Source organism: Geotrypetes seraphini, chromosome 2 (genome assembly GCF_902459505.1).
Source record: "Geotrypetes seraphini chromosome 2, aGeoSer1.1, whole genome shotgun sequence".
In the NCBI taxonomy this organism is placed as follows: Eukaryota; Metazoa; Chordata; class Amphibia; order Gymnophiona; family Dermophiidae; genus Geotrypetes; species Geotrypetes seraphini.
The window spans coordinates 70985968-71004406 of record NC_047085.1 but is presented as its reverse complement, the minus strand read 5'-3'; the positions used below and the strand labels follow the sequence as shown (position 1 = coordinate 71004406).

Here is an 18439-nt window from a genome sequence, read left to right as displayed (position 1 = left end):
GTATGGTTATTGATTTGATTTAGTTTAATTTTTTATAGTTAATTTTGTTTGAGGATCAGTATTTTTGCAAATGACCATGTAAAATATATGAGCGATTGCTCATGTGCTTTGCTTGAAAGGAACATAGATATGGTGGTCAGGGTAAATTTAAATCCTGCCTATCTTAAGAAAACTGTAATGGGATCATCAGTTGATTAAGATTCTGATAAAAGGATGTTTGCTATGATTAGAGCAATGAAGGATCAGGGTAAGAATATTGATAAATGGATGTTCTTTAGCATCTCTCCAGACCGGTACAGTTCACTGATGGGGGTAATAGCTCACCATGACCAGCAGGTGGAAACTGAGATAAAACTCAGTCTGCAGCAGGTGTGGTAAGCTATGCCAGTCTTCCCTTGGTTAGTGTGGGGCTGTTGGACTTTGTGTAGTGCTCCTTGTCCCCGTCAGGTGCCGGACTGAGCTTAGGGGGGACCTCTTTTGGGGGTCCGTCTGACCTCAGGGGTGTCACACTCGGGTCACACATTGAGTCCCTCCCCCCTTTCCTCCACCTCCCCAGTATTTTGTAGAGGTTCCTCAGCTGTAAGCCTTGCCACCAATACCAGCAAGGCATATGTCTTAGAGAGCCAGTGGAGTCTATTCTGGAAAAAAAAAAGTCCTGAGGCAATGCTGGTCTGAAGAGAGCCCTCTATTTAGTGTACTTGTATTTTTATTCTTAACCAGCACCTTTCCTTTTAGCTAGGTCGCATATTGCGCAATGAGTAATTTTAAAGGGAAAAAATGTTCATTGTGCTCCAGACACAAGGTAGCTTCGGCCGGCCTGTGCTCATGGTGAGCAGGCTGCCGCGAAGGAATCCTCGTCATCTTCTGGTGTCAGCTACCACGATTCCCAGTTGCAAGTATCTCGCGTGCTGGCAGCTGACAGCAAGGAAGCCTGGGCTTCCCCCATTGCCCACGCAGGGATTTCCTCAGCTGCCGACGGTCAGTGAAATAAGGTTTCCCTTACTGCTGAAGCTGCTGGGAACTCCCTTACTGCTGCCGCCAGCTTGCCTGCTTTTGCGGCTGGGAAGGTTTAGGCTTCTCAGCCGCTACAGGCCTCGGGGGCTTGTTTTTCGTCAGACTTTGCTCCGCTTTTGGTGGGAAGCGCCTCCATTTTGTCTACAGCCTCAGATGACCTTCCCCCTGTATTGGAGAGACGGGCAGGTTTCTTCTGGGTTCTCTGCTTTGGCAGTGAGTCCCATTGGGCTGCCAGAAGTTTTTTTCCCCTGATTTTGTTTTTGCCTTATGTAAGGCTTAACTTCAGGTGGCAGGGGGTCCTGCTTCCGCCACGGGTGGGGGGTGTCCCTCTGCGTCCACTCCGGTTCAGCCCCCCCCCTCAGCGCTGGTTTTGTCTCCATCTCCACTCTCGTCCAAGTGACCAAGGGTCTCTTGGGACAATTTTGGATATGAGGAGCAGTTTTCTCTTGATGAGGACCTGGACCCTTTGGGAGACCTCCAGGATCCTCTCGGGGGGACGGATGCCGCTGGTGTTTTTTGGGTCCATCAGCTGGCGCCGATGTGTCTGTGCTGCACATCTTTCAGCGGGAAGAGCTCCAGGAGCTTATTCTTCGGGTCTCCTCGGAAGACGTGAAGGAGCCCCTGCATGTGGTGGACCCTCTGCTTCAGGGGATCCCCTCAGCTTCCCGCTCTTTTCCTATGCATCAGGATATTAGGGATATTGTGCTTGCACAGTGGAAATTGCCGGAGGCGCCTTTTTGTTTTGCGCACTCTATGGCTCACCTGTATCCCATCCCAGAGGGGGATAGAGATATCTTGAAGTCACCAGTGGTGGATGAGGTAGTATCGGCCATCATGAAACAGCATACGGTGCCCGTTGAGGGTGGCTCAGCCTTGAAGTACTCTGAAGAGCGTAGGTTAGAGTCCCTCATTAAGCAGAATTTTGATGTCACTGCTCTAGTGGTCCAGGCGGCGATATGTGGAGGTCTGGTAGCTCGAGCTTGTTTATGGTGGGCCGAGCATGTCCTTGACTGTGAGTCTGATGACTGGCCCTTAGTGGAACAGGAAGTAGCCAAAATTGAGATGGGTGCTTCTTATCTCTCTCATGCCATATATGACCTGTTGTGGGTGTCAGCCAAGTCCATAGCTCTCGAGGTGGCTGTTCGTCGTACCTTGTGGCTCCAGGCTTGGTCGGTGGATGCAGCATCTAAGGTTAAGCTGATGAAATTTCCCTTTTGGGGGTCTTTTTTGTTTGGACTTTTCCTTCAGGAAATTTTCTAAACCTATAAATGGTTCACTGCTTTATCCTCTAAGCAGGATCAACCAGGTTTTTTACTGAAGCACGCCTCCCACTGTACCATACAGTACTTTCCAGGATACTCGTACAATTTCCGTGAAGTATCTGTCCCTACACATGAATTTTCTATTGTTTAATGGGCAATGCCCACAACACCCTTTACTCCCATCTCCTTTTTCTATTCTAAAGGAATCTGGAGATTTAGGAGTGACTGTAGGGGAGGAGGAGGCCACTACATCCTTTTTAGGATGTTTATTTTATTCCATTACTTCCGGACCGAGGGTTTCACGCACATGGTCTAAAGTCAGAGGGTTGTATTTTTGAGCATCAGTGTGCATTACCCAAATTCCAATATATTGAAGATTATAATTCTAACCTGTTCCTACTCTGCATTCTACACAGGTTACATCCCTATCTTTCAGATTCATTTTTAATCTCTAGGTGGAGAAAATGAACTTGCTTGGGCACAATGAGAGTATGCAAGTTTTGTAGCACCGCATAGTAGCATTGTACCAAGCTGTACCTTTGTCACAGGTTCTTGGGTTTTATATTGATCCGCATTCAGTGCATTACTATTCTACTTGTTACACTTCTCTGCAGCATGCTGGGATCTCATCTAACATTGTTTATAGGTTGTGACCTCTAGAGTCTAGACCACTGGTTCCCAACCTTGTCCTGGAAGACCACCAGGCCAATCTGGTTTTCAGGCTAGCCCTAATGAATATGCATGAGAGAGATTTGCATATAATGGAAGTGAGAGGCATGCAAATCTGCTCCATGCATATTCATTAGGGCTATTCTGAAAACCTGATTGGCCTGGTGGTCCTCCAGACAGGGTTGGGAACCACTGCTCTAGACTATACCTAGGTCAACTCCTTTTTATCTCTTACTGATAGTATATTTGTTCCTGTTAACGTAGTACAGTCACATCTCTTTGTAGGACTCATTCTTCATGAATAGACTCGGAATCCGTCCATGGTGGCACTGAAAACCTATAATCTTGATCCACCATCGGAATCATTCTTAAATTATCTGGAAGTCATTAAAAAATTAATAAAAATTTTTTAGTTGACCTTGTGTGATCTCTTGCTACAACCATTTCACAATGTTCTAGCAGGGTTAATTTACTTAACTTTTTCGTAGAGAAGAATTCGGAGCTGCTGCAGAATGGCAGAGTGGTTGATCTGTTTAACTTTTTGCTGCTATTATGCTTCTATATTTCTGTAGGAAATATCGTGGTGTGCATTTCATCCTACCCGTAGTTCCTTCAATGGATTTGGGTGAGGAAAATGTTCTTGCACATTTCTCTGGTTTCTATTTACATTACATTAGAGATTTCTATTCCGCCATTACCTTGCGTTTCAAGGCGGATTACAAAAGAGTTATAAAGTTGGGTTACAAAAGAAGAAGATTGGTCATTTCTAGTAAAGTTAAAGAGTAGAAGACCTTATTCTGAGTCTACTTAGGTTTTTTGCTGGACCTCTGGTATTAAGCTTCTGCTCCAGCAATTCTAGTCTCTTCATTTTTTTTCTCCATTGCATACCTCTCTGTGCAACACTGAGGTTTTCTCCTTCTGGTTGCATGTTTCTGCTACTTGTGACCACTTTTCTGGAAGTACCTCTATTGCTTCTCAAGAAGATTCTTTTCAGCATCTCAACTCTGCAGGCACATTGCCGCTTTTTGTTTAGTTAGGTCGCTCTCAACTACATAAGAACATAAGTAGTCGCCTCCGCCGGGGCAGACCAGAGGTCCATCCTGCCCAGCGGTCCGTTCACGCGGCGGCCCATCAGGCATATTGCCTGAGCAGCAGTCCCTGACTAATTTTATACCCACCTCTACACTTATCTCTAAACCTTCCACTGCTCTTATCTGTACCCCTCAATCCCTTTGTCCTCCAGGAACCTATCCAGGTCTTCCTTGAAACCCTGTACTGTGCTATTTCCTATCACGGCTTCCGGAAGGGTGTTCCATGTGTCCACCACCCTCTGTGTGAAAAAAAATTTCCTTGCGTTTGTTCTAAACCTGTCCCCCTTCAATTTCATCGAGTGTCCCCTTGTTCTTGTGGTTTCTTTCAAATTGAAAAATCTGTCCTTGTCAACCTTTTCGATGCCCCTCAGGATCTTGAAGGTCTCTATCATATCTCCTCTGAGTCTCCGCTTCTCCAGGGAGAACAGCCCCAGCCTTTTCAGTCTGTCAGTGTATGTAAGGTTTTCCATACCCTTAATCAGTTTAGTTGCTCTTCTCTGGACTCCCTCAAGCATTGCCATGTCCTTTTTGAGGTACGGTGACCAGTACTGTACACAGTATTCCAGATGGGGGCGCACCATAGCCCGGTACAGTGGCAGGATGACTTCCTTCGTTCTGGTCGAGATACCCTTCTTAATGATACCTAGCATTTGGTTTGCTTTCCTCGAGGCTGTGGCGCACTGTGCTGACGCCTTCAATGTCGTGTCTACCATCACTCCCAGGTCTCTTTCCAGCTTACTGACCCCTAGCATTGTTCCCCCCATTTTGTAAGTGAACATCGGGTTCCTTCTCCCTATATGCATGACCTTGCATTTCCCCACGTTGAAGCTCATTTGCCACTTTTTCGCCCATTCTTCCAGTGTCGTAAGATCCCTTTGGAGATCCTTGCAATCTACCGTGGTTTCAACCCTGCTGAATAGTTTGGTATCATCTGCGAATTTGATGACCTCACATTTTGTTCCCGCCTCCAGGTCGTCGATGAATATGTTAAACAGGAGCGGTCCCAGCACTGACCCTTGAGGAACCCCGCTCATGACCCCTTGCCAGTCTGAGTAGTGGCCCTTTACACCAACCCTCTGCTTCCTGTCTGACAGCCAGTTTTTGATCCATCGGTGGACCTCCCCTCGCACCCCATGATTCCATAGTTTCCTGAGCAATCGCTCATGTGGTACCTTATCGAAGGCTTTCTGGAAGTCTAGGTAAATTATGTCTATGGGTTCACCTTTGTCCACCTGGCTGTTTACCCTCTCAAAGAAGTATAACAAGTTTGTGAGGCACGACCTACCCTTGCAGAACCCATGCTGGCTCGACCTTAGCTGTCCATTTTTTTCGATATGATCACAGATGCCGTCCTTAATCAGTGCCTCCATCATCTTTCCCGGGACCGATGTGAGGCTCACCGGCCTGTAGTTTCCCGGGTCGCCCCTTGAACCCTTCTTGAAGATGGGCGTGACATTAGCTATTTTCCAGTCCTCCGGGATCTCTCCAGTTTTTAGGGATAGGTTGCATATTTGCTGAAGTGTCTCTGCTATTTCATTCCTCAATTCCTTGAGCACCCTTGGGTGGATGCTGTCTGGACCTGGCGACTTGTCGCTCTTTAGCTTGTCTATCTGCCTGAGGACATCCTCCTGGCTCACCTCTAGTTGGATCAGCTTGCTATCTTGATCTCCATTTTCTATTTCCTCTGGTTCCGGAATGTTGGATGTGTCCTCCCTCGTGAAGACTGATGTAAAGAAGTCGTTTAACTTGTCAGCTATTTCTTTTTCCTCCCTCACTACTCCCTTTCTATCCCCATCATCCAAGGGCCCCACTTCCTCCCTCGCTGGTTGCTTTCCCTTTACGTACCTGAAGAATGATTTGAAATTTTTTGCCTCTCTCGCTAGTCTCTCTTCATATTCCCTCTTTGCTCTCCTAACCACTCGGTGGCACTCCTTCTGTTTTTCCTTGTGGTCCTTTAGGCTGGCCTGCGTTTGATCCTGTTTCCATTTTTTGAACGATGCTTTCTTGTCACTGATCGCCTTTTTTACAGCAGCCGTTATCCATGCTGGGTTCTTTATTCGATTTTTCTTGCACTCTTTTCTGAACCTGGGGACGTACAGGTTCTGTGCTTCTTGCATCGTACGCTTGAGCAGGGTCCAGGCGCTTTCTACGGACTCTATCTTTCTTGCGCTGCCGTTGAGTTTCTTCCCCACCATTTTCCTCATTGCATCATAATTCCCTTTTCTGAAGTTGAGCGCTGTTGTTGTGGTTCTTTTCGCCCTGGATGATCCCAGTTCTAGTCGGCACTGGATCATGTTGTGATCGCTGTTCCCCAGTGGGTCTAATACTATTACTTCCTTTGCAGGTCCCCCCAGTCCACTGAAGATTAGATCAAGAGTAGCTTCTCCTCGTGTAGGTTTTGTGACCAGCTGCTCCAGGAAACAGTCCCTCGTGGCTTCCAGGAATTTGGTCTCTCTCTCGCAACTTGAGTGCCCGATACTCCAGTCTATCCCAGGGTAGTTGAAGTCCCCCATCATCACCACACTTCCATTTTTGCATACCTGCCGCAGTTCAGTCTCCAGGTCCCGGTCGATTTCTTCCGATTGGCCAGGCGGACGATAGTATAGACCCAATTTGATGTCTGCTCCAGATCCTCCTGGTAGCTTAACCCATAGTGATTCCAAGCCGTCCGCCCTTACTGCTGTTTCCATTTTGGTTGAGGGTATGGAGTCCTTTATGTATAGCGCTATTCCTCCACCCTTCTTGTGCGTCCTGTCTCTCCTGTAAAGTTTGTACCCTGGTATGACTACATCCCATTTATTGTCATCAGCCCACCACGTTTCTGTGATTCCAATTATGTCTAGGGCTTTTTGACTGGCTATAATTTCCAATTCTCCCATTTTGGCCCTGAGGCTCCTCGCATTTGCGTAGAGGCAATATAGGTCCTGATTTGTCGCCCGCCCTGCTGTTTTCTTTCCATGGCTCGGCGCTCCCACCTGGCTTGCCTTTACTCGGTCATCCACCTCCCATGGCGTGTCCGTTTTGCCCCCAGCCAGTATCCCCTTTTTTGGATGGTCCCCTGGCTCCCATTGTACTCTCTCGACCCTGCCTGTTAGATTCATTTGGGCACTGGGCCCCTGCATTGTATCTGTGGGTCCCTTTTCTGAAGATTTCCACTCAGTCCCTTTGTCCAAAAGTTCCCTCCCAATCCCTTTGTTTAAAAGTTTCCTCTCAGTGCCTTTGTACAAGATTTTCATCTCAGTCCCATCTGTGGGTCCCTTTTCTGAAGGTTCCCACTCAGCCCCTTTGTCCAAAAGTTCCTTCCCAGTCCCTTTGTCCAAAAAGTCCCTCTCAGCCCCTTTGTCCAAGAGTTCCCACTCAGTCCCTTTGCCCAAAAGTGTCCACTCAGTCCCTTTGTCCAAGAAGCCCCTCATAGTCCCTTTGCCCAAGAATTTCCTCTCAGTCCCTTTGTCCAAAAGATCCCACTCGGTCCCAAGCTCTCTTTTGCGATGTCCTTGCTCAGTATCATTTTTTGATACCAATGTCCGGTGTGTCGAGGCCAGATCAACTTCCGGCTTTCCCCTACTCCTCAGTTTAAAGCTAGGTCTATGGCGTTTTGGATGTTTCTTGCCAACAGCCTCGTCCCAGCCGTGCTCAGGTGCAGTCCGTCTCTCCTGTAGAGCTTGTTCTTCCCCAAGAAGGTCGTCCAGTTTCGAACAAAGTGGAGACCCTCCTCCTCGCACCATCTCCTCAGCCATCCGTTCATTTCTTGTAGTTCGCTCTGTCTCTTTGCGTCTGCTCTCGGTACTGGCAGGATCTCCGAGAAGGCTATCCTCCTTGATCTCAGCTTCAGTTTCCGCCCCAGGATCCTGAACTGCTCAGTCAGTGTAGTCCGGTTGAAATTTTTCCTGCTGACGTCGTTGGTTCCAATGTGGATTACAACTGCCGTCTCCTCCGTCTCGGCTCCCTCCAGGATTCTCTCAATTCTGCTGATGACATCCGTTGTTCTTGCCCCCGGGAGACTCTACGGTATCTCCTTACCTTCAGTTGAGGCCACTGGCTCAGGAGTTATTTATCTGATTTTTTGGGGGGTGCCACATGGCTAAGCTCTGGTTGCCCATGATTCCTCTTCTACAGCAAAATGAGAGGGTACAGGTCATTGTTGTTGTTGTTTGGTTTTTTTTTGTTGTTGTTTTTTTAAGGTACACATGTTTTCATGTGGCACTTATCTACTACTCGGGGCCGCATCTATCATGTCTCTATTCTCTGTTCCTTATTTTTGCTTGGGTAAAATTTTATATATTTTGATTCCCAAGTTTCTAACGTGCCATTAACAGGGGACAGTAGTTTTAAAAATTCAACTTCTTTCCTTTTAGAAATATGCTTTCATGGGTTCAGGTCCCAATTTTAGTAGTCCTCTAACCTTACTAAACTCCTATTTTTCAGTACATAAAGAGCCTTTTAAAAAACCAAAACTCTTAACCGATTTCTTTTTGTTTTTACAAACAAATCCATTCACTAAATCTCTTGAGGGGATTTCATGTTTACTGGCATATTGCTTGTGTAATATGCTTCCGCTTCCTGTTCTCTACTGATTTTCTCGTTTTAAGGCTTATTACAATCCTTTCTCAGCCTTTGCGTAATGGTTTTACATTTTCTCTTATTTCAACCAGGTTTGCATTCTATTCTTATGTTTCTTACCTACAGGGTTTACATTTTTATTTTGATCAATTTTTATTGAAATGTTTGTACCTTTTATTCTCATCAATTTTATTGAAATGTATGTACTGCCTTTTATTGTATTTTATTGAGATTCTTATTGGAAATGTATGTATGTATATGTATTTTTCTCATGCTGTGAGCCACTTAGAACCTCCCCGGTATGGCGGCAAATAAATAAATAATAATAATTACTATTTATTTATTTATTTATTTTTTAAATCAGGAGGTTATTTTTTATACAGTAAGTCATAGCATCTGCTTTTCTTTCTTTCTAAGACTATTCTTTTCACAAGAATCATGCTTTCGTTGCTTCTCATTCGTATCTACTCTGGGACATGACTGGGTGCATTTGCCAGTAGTCCTCCTTATTTGATTCATGAATCTTTTTGGTGTCTCCATCACCTATATTTAGATACACCTACCTCTAGGAGGATGTTTATTATTTTCTCAGCCTCGATACATATAGGTTTTCTCAGAATTCTCCTTTTAGCTCTAGTAGAGCATGGAGTTTCTCTATTCATTTTTTCTATTATGTTCCTTCCCTTGCCTCTGCTCTCTCATTTCAGACATTAGGTCTAGGTTTTTGCAAGGCAACTTGAATTTTTCTGAATTCTTGGAACCCAACTCTCCCTCCATCCCTTTACTAAAGCTAGGGAGTCACACGTGAGAATATGCTGCCTGCTTGTCTAAGGATAAAGCATAGTTCTTGTACAATTCCTCTGGAGTCTACACAGTAGGGTTGTTAATCTCTTACAGCCTTAAACTGTAGAGAACTTAAAACCAAATTCTAGCCCTTCCTCCTGTGGTCATCTCCTGTTAACTTACCCCTGGAATTCCAGTTTCGTTTCCTATAGCCTAGCTGTAGGGGCTTATCTTTTCTGCTCGTGCTTATTAAATTCTAGTTAATTAATTTAATATTTGGTGTGGTTATTGCCCTAGTGCTGCAAATTCACTCTGTGGGGACATCCTTTGACGTGAGATCGCAGACTCTTTTATCTAAAATTGTCTGCATCTGCTGGGTTCCCTGCCACTGCAGTAAACCCACCGGACATCCTGCAAGTCAGATCGGGTCTCCAGGATCGGGAGCTATCTCACCCCGGGTTCGTCCACTAAGGTGTAAGGAGTAGAGCTCAGGCTGTGCGGTTCCATGCGCACCCGGGATCAGGACCGGACCACATTTCTTCCCTGTTTGCCTTGAGAGGTCCTGGTAGTCACTGACTGAGGTGACGGGGATAGTGAGGTGGTCAGAAGAACTGAAATCCAGTTTTCTCAGCTCCTGAGGTATTGATCTTTTATGCTCAGTGTTTAGGTTGCTTGCCATTGATTTCTATTACAGTACATGCCCTTGCCATTGATTTTTATTGCAGCACATGCCCTGAGAGAACTGTGCACGCTGGTTTGGCAATTTGGGGGGGTCTTCGGGTGGTTTCCCTGTGTGCCCTACCCTCCCCCCCCCCAATATACCTGTAAAACCGCAAAATTGCCGTTTTCCTGGGTTGCCTGTGATTTTCCCAAGCCGTTTTAGGGTAAAATCGGCACTCGCAGCAGCCATCTTGGATTTTCTTTAAAACTTTCTAAAGGATATTTTTTGACCTTAGGAGCTTCGTTTTCACTCCAAATTTCACAGATTGGTTCCTATTCCTGCCAAGGTCATGCCTGTTTTTCATATTTCCTATTTATTAATTGTTCTTTTATGTTGTAGAGCAGAACAGAATAATGATGTGTTTGCTGGGAAGTTCCCCATACCCCCTTTTGTGTATTCTTTGTTCCAATAATGTTTGGTTGCTTTTGGACTCAACTGTAGGTAGCTCTATGTTTCTCTGCTAAGTAGGAGGAGCAGAAACTATGTGTGTGGCTTTCTACAAGACCTGGTTCGCGGGTACAGATTGAACACTTATCATACTGACTCCGTAATGGATTAACAGAAAGAAGATTACCAAAGGTAAGAACCTAATCTTCCATTGGCTGCGTCAAATAAAAAAAATGTTTTGCCTTTTACATTGCCAGCAGGGAACTGAGAGCAAGTGGTCTTTTTCTCCTGATGCTGTGTGTGATTGTCTGAAAATTTGTCTCTATTGTGTTACAGCCTGAAGAGGAAGAACCTACCCTTGCTGTCTTTACTGAGCCATCTGTAAAAGTATTGTTGAGTATTCCAGAGCAGATCTCTTCACAAGTGCCACAGATGCTACAAGAGACAGATGTTTCACATTCTAATAAGCAAAATAGTGTGCCTCCTTCTTCACAGAGTAAGCCATTTAAAATTTTTGTCCGTTATGCTATCATTTTGATGGACTTCATTTGATTCATCTCTGAGTAAATAAAACTTTGAATTTACATGTACCATGTTGCATAGTTAAGTTAGAGCCTAATTCAAATTAAACATTTTTAAAGCATTGACCTTTTGCCTAACAGTAGCTTTACATAAGTAAATACTCCTCTTTTCCTACTTAGGACTAGAATCTAGACCAGGGGTTCGTAACCTAGGGCTGTGGACAGGTTTCAGGGGTTCCGTGAGGGTCAGTTAAAAATTAATATTTATATTCATTATACAGCCCAGTACTGTTAATTTTTTTTTCTCGCAGATAATGAGAGGAGTAGTAGTAGTAATGGTAGTAGAAAACGTAGTAGTAGATCTGTTTTAATTTGCACAAGATGATTGTATTTTATAATTTCTTGTACAACCCCACTTTATTCCGGGACCAATGGGTTATTTCCTTCTACCTGCCAGGACTTTGTAGGAAGCCTCAAACATCAGAGACTTAAACCCCTCCCCCCTTTTATCACTATGCCTTTAAGCATCAGTTTTTTTTCCTACAAGCCAGGCTATAAGAGCTTATCTTTTCTGCTCGTGTTTTATTTCATGTAATTTCAGTCTTTGCATTTGTGGTTTTCGACCTCTTGCTGCAGAGGTTCCATACAAGGTCAGCTCTGACCGTGGGAGATCGCAGACCTTTGGAAAAGTCTGCTTCTGGGGGGTTCCATGCTTGTCTGACCCTCTGGACAGCCTGCACTTCAGATAGGGACTACTTTGCAATCTTTGAAACTATTTCCAATCAAATCGATTTATAATTATGCAGATGATATTTTTATTTTGTTGGAAGTCGAACCTTCTCTGAATAGTTTTAAATCAGACATTAATTCCTGAATCTTAAGAATCCAAGATTGGGCATTTTCAGTGTGCATGAAATTAAATACTACCAAGACAAAATTATTATGGTTTGGGCCAAAAATTTAGCAGTTGTTTTGCTCAGTTTTGTTAGCTTCTAGTGACTCAATGAAAATATTCTGGGTTTTGTTCTAGATTCTTCACTCTCATTATCTAATCAAATTAATCATGTTACTAAAAAATGCTTTTTCAGTTTAAAGATGCTTAGAAAAGTACGTCGTCTTTTTTTTTCATCAACATTTTGCAGTTTTGGTTCAGGCCATTATTTTATCTCTGTTGGACTATGGCAACTCACTTTATGCTTGTTTAAGTAAATGTAATTTGAGGAGGCTACAGCTTATCCAGAATATGGCAGCTAAACTGATATACGGTAAACATAAATATGATCATGTCACACCTTTATTGAGATCCCTTCACTAGCTTCCTGTTTACTGGAGAATCCAATTTAAATTTGTAACTGTAATTTTCAAAATCCTATATGGTATTTTTTCTCGTTTGGTTCCTGTCTCATTTAATTCACAAGTAATCGCTAATTCTAGGAGCTCTCAGAAATATACACATCTCCCTCGTTATTCACAGGGGATAGGGGCAGAGCCGGACCGCGAATAGGGAAATACCGCGAATATCCGGCTCTGACCCACCCCCGTCTCCCTCCCGCCTTCCCCCGGCATCCCGGCCTTACCTGGTGGTTTAGCAGGCTTTTGAGGCAAGAGCGATCTTCCTACGCTCCTGCCCCGTGCAGATCGCCAATAGGAAATGACTGCCATGAGTCACAGCAGCCATTTCCTATTGGCGATCTACACGGGGCAGGAGCGTAGGAAGATTGCTCTTGCCTCGAAAGCCCGCTAGACCACCAGGTAAGGCCGGGATGCTGGGGAGAAGGCAAAAAGATGGGTTGTTTTTTTCCCCCTCCCCCCAAATAAATCACGATTATGTGAAATTGTGAGTGTGAAAACCGCGAATGGGGAGGGGGAAGTGTAAACTTGGCTTTCCCACTGTTAAAGGAATAAAAACTATGGCCAATTTTTGTCGATCATTTTCTTTTTTTTTTATTCATAAAAGACTACAAAGACCTGCAAAGGGACCTAATGAAACTGGAAGAGTGGGCAAAAAAGTGGCAAATGAGATTTAATATAAAGAAATGCAAGGTCATGCATGTAGGGAAAAAGAACCCAATGTTCAATTACAAGATGGGGGGATCATTGCTAGGGGTAAGTAACCTTAAAAGAGACCTAGGAGTGTTGGTGGATACCACAATGAAAGCATCGGCACAATGTGCGACAGCCTCAAAGAAAGCAAACAGAATGCTGGGTATTATCAAAAAGGGCATCACGACCAGGATGAAGGAAGTCATCATGCCGCTGTATCGTGCAATGGTGCGCCCGCATCTGGAGTACTGTGTCCAGTACTGGTCACCGTACCTCAAAAAGGACATGGCAATGCTTGAGGGAGTCCAGAGAAGAGCAACTAAATTGATAAGAGGTATGGAAAACTTTTCTTACGCTGACAGGTTGAAAAAGCTGGGGCTATTCTCCCTGGAAAAGCGGAGACTTAGAGGAGACATGTTAGAAACCTTCAAAATCCTGAAAGGCATAGAGAAGGTAGACAGGGACAGATTCTTCAAACTATGGGGAACCACAAGTACAAGGGGGCATTCGGAGAAATTGAAAGGGGACAGGTTTAGAACAAATGCTAGGAAGTTCTTCTTTACTCAGAGGGTGGTGGACACATGGAATGCGCTCCCAGAGGCTGTGATAGGGCAGAGCACGCTACTGAGGTTCAAGGAATGTTTAGATAAATTACTGCAGGATAAGGGGATTGAGGGGTACAGATAGAAAGTAGAGATAGGTTATAGGAAAGTCAGGGACCACTTAACAGGTCATGGACCTGATGGGCCGCCGCGGGTGCAGACTGCTGGGCGCGATGGTCCTCTGGTCTGACCCAGCGAAGGCAACTTCTTATGTTCTTATGACCTTCCTTCTATAATTAAAGTTCTCTCTCATCTATCCACTTTTCGTAAAGTACTGAAGACATATTTATTTCAGAAATTTACTAATGATCAATCATAAAAGATAAAAATCGGGCCTAAAAGATATAGTTTCTGTTCTAATCTCTTGTATAATTTTAGTAATATTTTGTTGACTGAATCGAGCCCTCCTGTTGGAATGAATCGGTATAAAAAATCAAAGATTAGATTAGCTTGCTTACTTGAGGTTTCTCCGCTAGTGGGTAGAGTGCAGGCTGCATGGTTCCATCGAGGTGCGCCCAAGATTGGAGCCAGACTGCATTCCTCCATAGCTATCTGCATGATGTGTCTGAAGATGGCAGAGGTGCCTGGCCATGGAGGTCCGGCTGGTGGGGCAGTCAGAAGAAGTCCAGCTTTCCAGCTCTTTGAGACAGAATCTCTCTGTGAGCTGTTTCAGCTCTATCTGCAGAGTTTTCCAGTCAGCACATGGTTCTGTGAGTACAGGCTGACAGACTGAATTAGCAATTTTGGGGGTCTTAAAAGGGTTTTAAAAGTGGTTTTCTTGCATGCCCTACCGCTCCCCACCCCTAAAATCCTAAAATTGTCATTTTTGAGGGTTCTCTGTGGTTTTCCCAGGCTATTTTTAGTCAAAATCGGCACCTATGATAGATATCTTGGGTTTTTCCGTTTTGATTTTAAAGTTATTTTTTATACTTGCCATCTTCGTTTTTGAAAGAAAACCATATAGATGACCTCCCCAGGGCAGGATGTGATGGATTCATGCCTCATTAGCTGTGAATGGCTGTCGGATGCGCAGCTGTGTTCCATGTGTGCTACGGCCTGCAAGGGGTGTGAGGTAGAGAGTTGCACGGGGACAGAAATCCCACCCGTCCCCGTGTGGAATCCCACCCGTCCCCGTGTGGAATCCCACCCGTCCCCGTGTGGAATCCCACCCGTCCCCGTGTGGAATCCCACCCGTCCCCGCGAGGAATCCCACCCGTCCCCGCGAGGAATCCTCTCCGTCCCCACCCGTCCCCGTGAGGAATCCCCTCCGTCCCCGCCCGTCCCTATAAACTTCAGAAATAGTTATTTCATTTAATTATGCTACTGAATTAAAGGCTCTGGTAGAAACCCATTTACAAATAAGCAAAAAGACTTTATTAATTTGGAAATATTAATTGGGAAGAATACATACTTTGTAAACGGGTTTCTACCAGAGCCTCTAATGTTTATAAATTTTTATCAACACAACTAATATACTACTTTATCCTGAAGCAAAAAAAAAAGAAATAGAATTCTTTTCCTACCTTTGTTGCCTGGTTTCTGCTTTCCTCATGTTCTCATTCAATTCCTTCCATCCACTGTCTCTCTTCCTTCTGCATCTTCCATTTGCTCTGTTACTTTGCCTCTCCCTTTCTCCCCCCTTCCAAATTGGTCTGGCACCCATCTTCTTCCCTCCGCTTCCCCCATAGTCTGGCATCTGTCTTCTTCCCTGCCAGCGTCTTCTCCCCACTCTCTCTTCCCCATTTCCTTTCAGCGTCCTTCTCCCCCCCCATCTTCTCCATGTCCTGTCAGCGTCCTTCTCCCCCCTCTGTCTTCCACATGTGCTTTCAATGTCCTTCTCCCCCCTCTGCTTCCCCATGTCCTTTCAGTGTCCTTCCCCTCTCTGTCTTCCCCATGGCCTTTCAGCATCCTTCTCCACCCCCCTCCCCGTCTTCCCCATGTCCTGTCAGCGTCCTTCTCCCCCCTCTGTCTTCCACAAGTGCTTTCAGTGTCCTTCTCCCCCCTCCTTCTCTCCTGCCCCAGGTGCAGCACAGCCGGCCAGGTCCCCTTACTTTTGTGGTGCTTCCCCGACCGACCGACAACAGCCCCGGTCTGACAAACCTCCCTGCCCTTAACCACGAATCTAAATTACCTTCTTACAGTTGCTGTAAGAAGGTAATTTAGATTTGCGGCTACAGGGCAGGGAGGTTTGTTGGACCGGGGCTATTGTCGGTCGGTCGGGGAAGCGCCACAAAAGTAAGGGGACCTGGCCGGCTGTGCTGCACCCGGGGCGGACCGCCTCCTCCCTTGGTAGCCACTCGAGCCGCGAGGCTACTCTCCTTCTCCTTACCTGCCCTGCCTGCAGCACAGAGCCGAACGGAAGTCTTCCCGACGTCAGCGCTGACGTCGGAGGGAGGGAGGGCTTTGTTTAAGCCCTCCCTCCCCTCCAACGTCAGCGCTGACGTCGGGAAGACTTCCGTTCGGCTCTGTGCTGCAAGCAGAGCAGGTAGGGAGAAGAAGAGCCGCGCGACTGAGTACATCCAGCCCCGCAGGAACCCCGCGACCCTAGGGGGCGTCCCTACGGGATCCCCGCGACCCGAAGGGGGAGCCTGCGGGTCCCGCGGGATTCCCGTCGTCCCCGTTCCCGTGCAGCTCTCTAGTGTGAGGTTTACCCAGATTCGATGCCTTTGACCTCCAAAGAGGGTCTTCTGGTGCTTTCTGCCAAGATTCCTGCAAAAATGGCATGAGGGGGGCTCTGGGGAGTGCACAGATGATGTTAAGGCAAAATGCAAGTACGTCCTGGGATATAAACCTCGTAAACCCTCCAAACAGTCCAAAACTGGTGCGCAGCGATTGGCTCCCACCATAGAGGATGGGTTCCCCCCCCCCCCCCCGGATTTTGTTAATATGCTTTATCAGGCATATTTGGCTAAAATGTTTGCCTGTCTCTCTTCCGCCAACCTCTGTGCCGTTCACAGGGACCACTGCTCCTGTGGACCATGGTCTTTTCTCTTGCTTCCTGTCGGGGAGCTGGCATGTAAGCTAGTAGTGCTCGTGGTTGCTTTCCGTGCCTCTTATTTCACAGGGGGACACCGTGGCAGCCGTATATGTGGCAGATCTGGCTGATCTCCAGGATCTGAATCAGTTCAGAGCCCATGATTTTGAGGGAGGATCCCGCTGTGTCTGGCTCTGGGTAGTCTGGCTCTGGAGCTGCACAGTTATACTGCCCAGTCTCTCCCACAATGAGTGGTGGCAGGCTTGAGCCAATGAGATTCTTGAGGGGAGGTCTCACGCCAATGCTCACTATTGTGAGAGCTACAATGAAGTGCTCATGATTGGCCATAAAGCTCCAGCTCTGTCTCCCTGATTGGTGGATGTGCAGAGCTCTCCCATGTGAATAGCAATCAGCAACTGGTGCGCTGAGGGATCGAAGAAGCTTAGCGGGAACATTGGAACAAAGGTAGGCCAGCATTTCTGTGGGAACCCCGGAAAACCAGCATCTGTCCCGTAGACCTGGGGGATCCCTATTCCCATGCAGACCTCCTATTCCAAAGAATGGCTCTCTCCGACGATTGAAGACCAATTCTGGACCTCAAGGCTGTCAGTGCGGCGCTGAAAGTGCCTTGCTTCCACATGGAGATGGAATGCTCAGTGATGGCATTGGTGGTACCGGGGGAGTTTCTATTCTCTCTGTGGCACCGGGCAAGTTTCTATTCTCTCTGGATGTGATGGAAGTGTATCTCCACATTCCCGTTTTTCTAGAATACTGGATGTATCTGAGGTTTCACGTCTTGGGGCAATATTTCCAGTTTGCAACATTGCCCTTTGGGTTGGCAACGGTACCCAGGACTTTCACCAAAGCGATGGTGGTGGCCCATCTTCACAACCTGGGTGTCCTGGTTCACCAGTATCTGGATGACTGGTTGATCAGAACTCCCTCGCAGTCTGAGAGGCGTCAGGCTGTTCATCAGGTGGTGCAGTTGCTGCAGCACCTGGGCTGGGTGATCAACTTCAGGAAGTCACCTCGAGCCGACACAGGATCTGAAATACCTGGGAGTTCGATTTCACATGGGGCAGAACAAAGTGTTCCTTCCCATCTCCCATCAGGAGAAGCTTTGATAGGTTATCGGGGACCTTCTGGCCACTCCTGTCCCAACGGCATGGCAGTACCTCCAGGTTCTGGGGACCATGGTGGCAACGATCAATGTGATTCCTTGGGCTGAGCCTGTCTGCATCTGCTGCAGGATGCTCTGCTTTGACCCTGGAACCCCCAGCGGGACCCATTACATGCACCCCTGCCCTGGATGACCATGGCAAACAGTTTGGCATGGTGGTTGTGTCCACTCTCGCTATCCAGGGGCCTTCCACTCCAGATTTCGGATTGGGTGATTCTGTCTACTGATGCAAGTCTCAAAGGCTGGGGAGCGCTGTGTATGACCATCCCTGTTCAAGGCCAGCGAGTTCCCTCAGAGTGCAAGTGGTCCATCAGTCACTTGGAGCTTCAGGCAATTCAACTGGCTCTTCTCCACTTTGAGAGTCATCTCCGTTATTGACCCATCTGCGTCTTGGACAATGCCACGGTGGTGGCTTATGTCGATCATCAGGCGGCACATAGCGTTCCTATCTGAGCATGGAGGCTCAGGTTCTTTTCTGGTGGGCAGAGAGACACCTTGTGGCACTGTCAGCAGCACATGTGGCAGGAGAGGACAACGTTCAAGCAGATTTTTTCAGTCGTCAGAATCTGGATCCCGGAGACTGGTCTGTGTCTCAAAGAGCATTCGATTGCATAATAAATCAGTGGGGGCAT

General features: G+C 46.4%; 1 protein-coding gene across 3 annotated transcripts in view; it reads left to right on the top strand.

Annotated features, from left to right (window-relative positions):
* The window catches only part of MTDH (metadherin), a 119595-nt gene that overhangs the window by 94182 nt on the left and 6974 nt on the right, over positions 1–18439 (top strand). For all 3 annotated transcript variants that reach the window (XM_033933161.1, XM_033933159.1, XM_033933160.1), the window contains one exon: positions 10824–10983. In XM_033933161.1, the coding sequence (XP_033789052.1) occupies positions 10824–10983 (160 nt within the window). The remainder of the gene's footprint in view (positions 1–10823; positions 10984–18439) is intronic.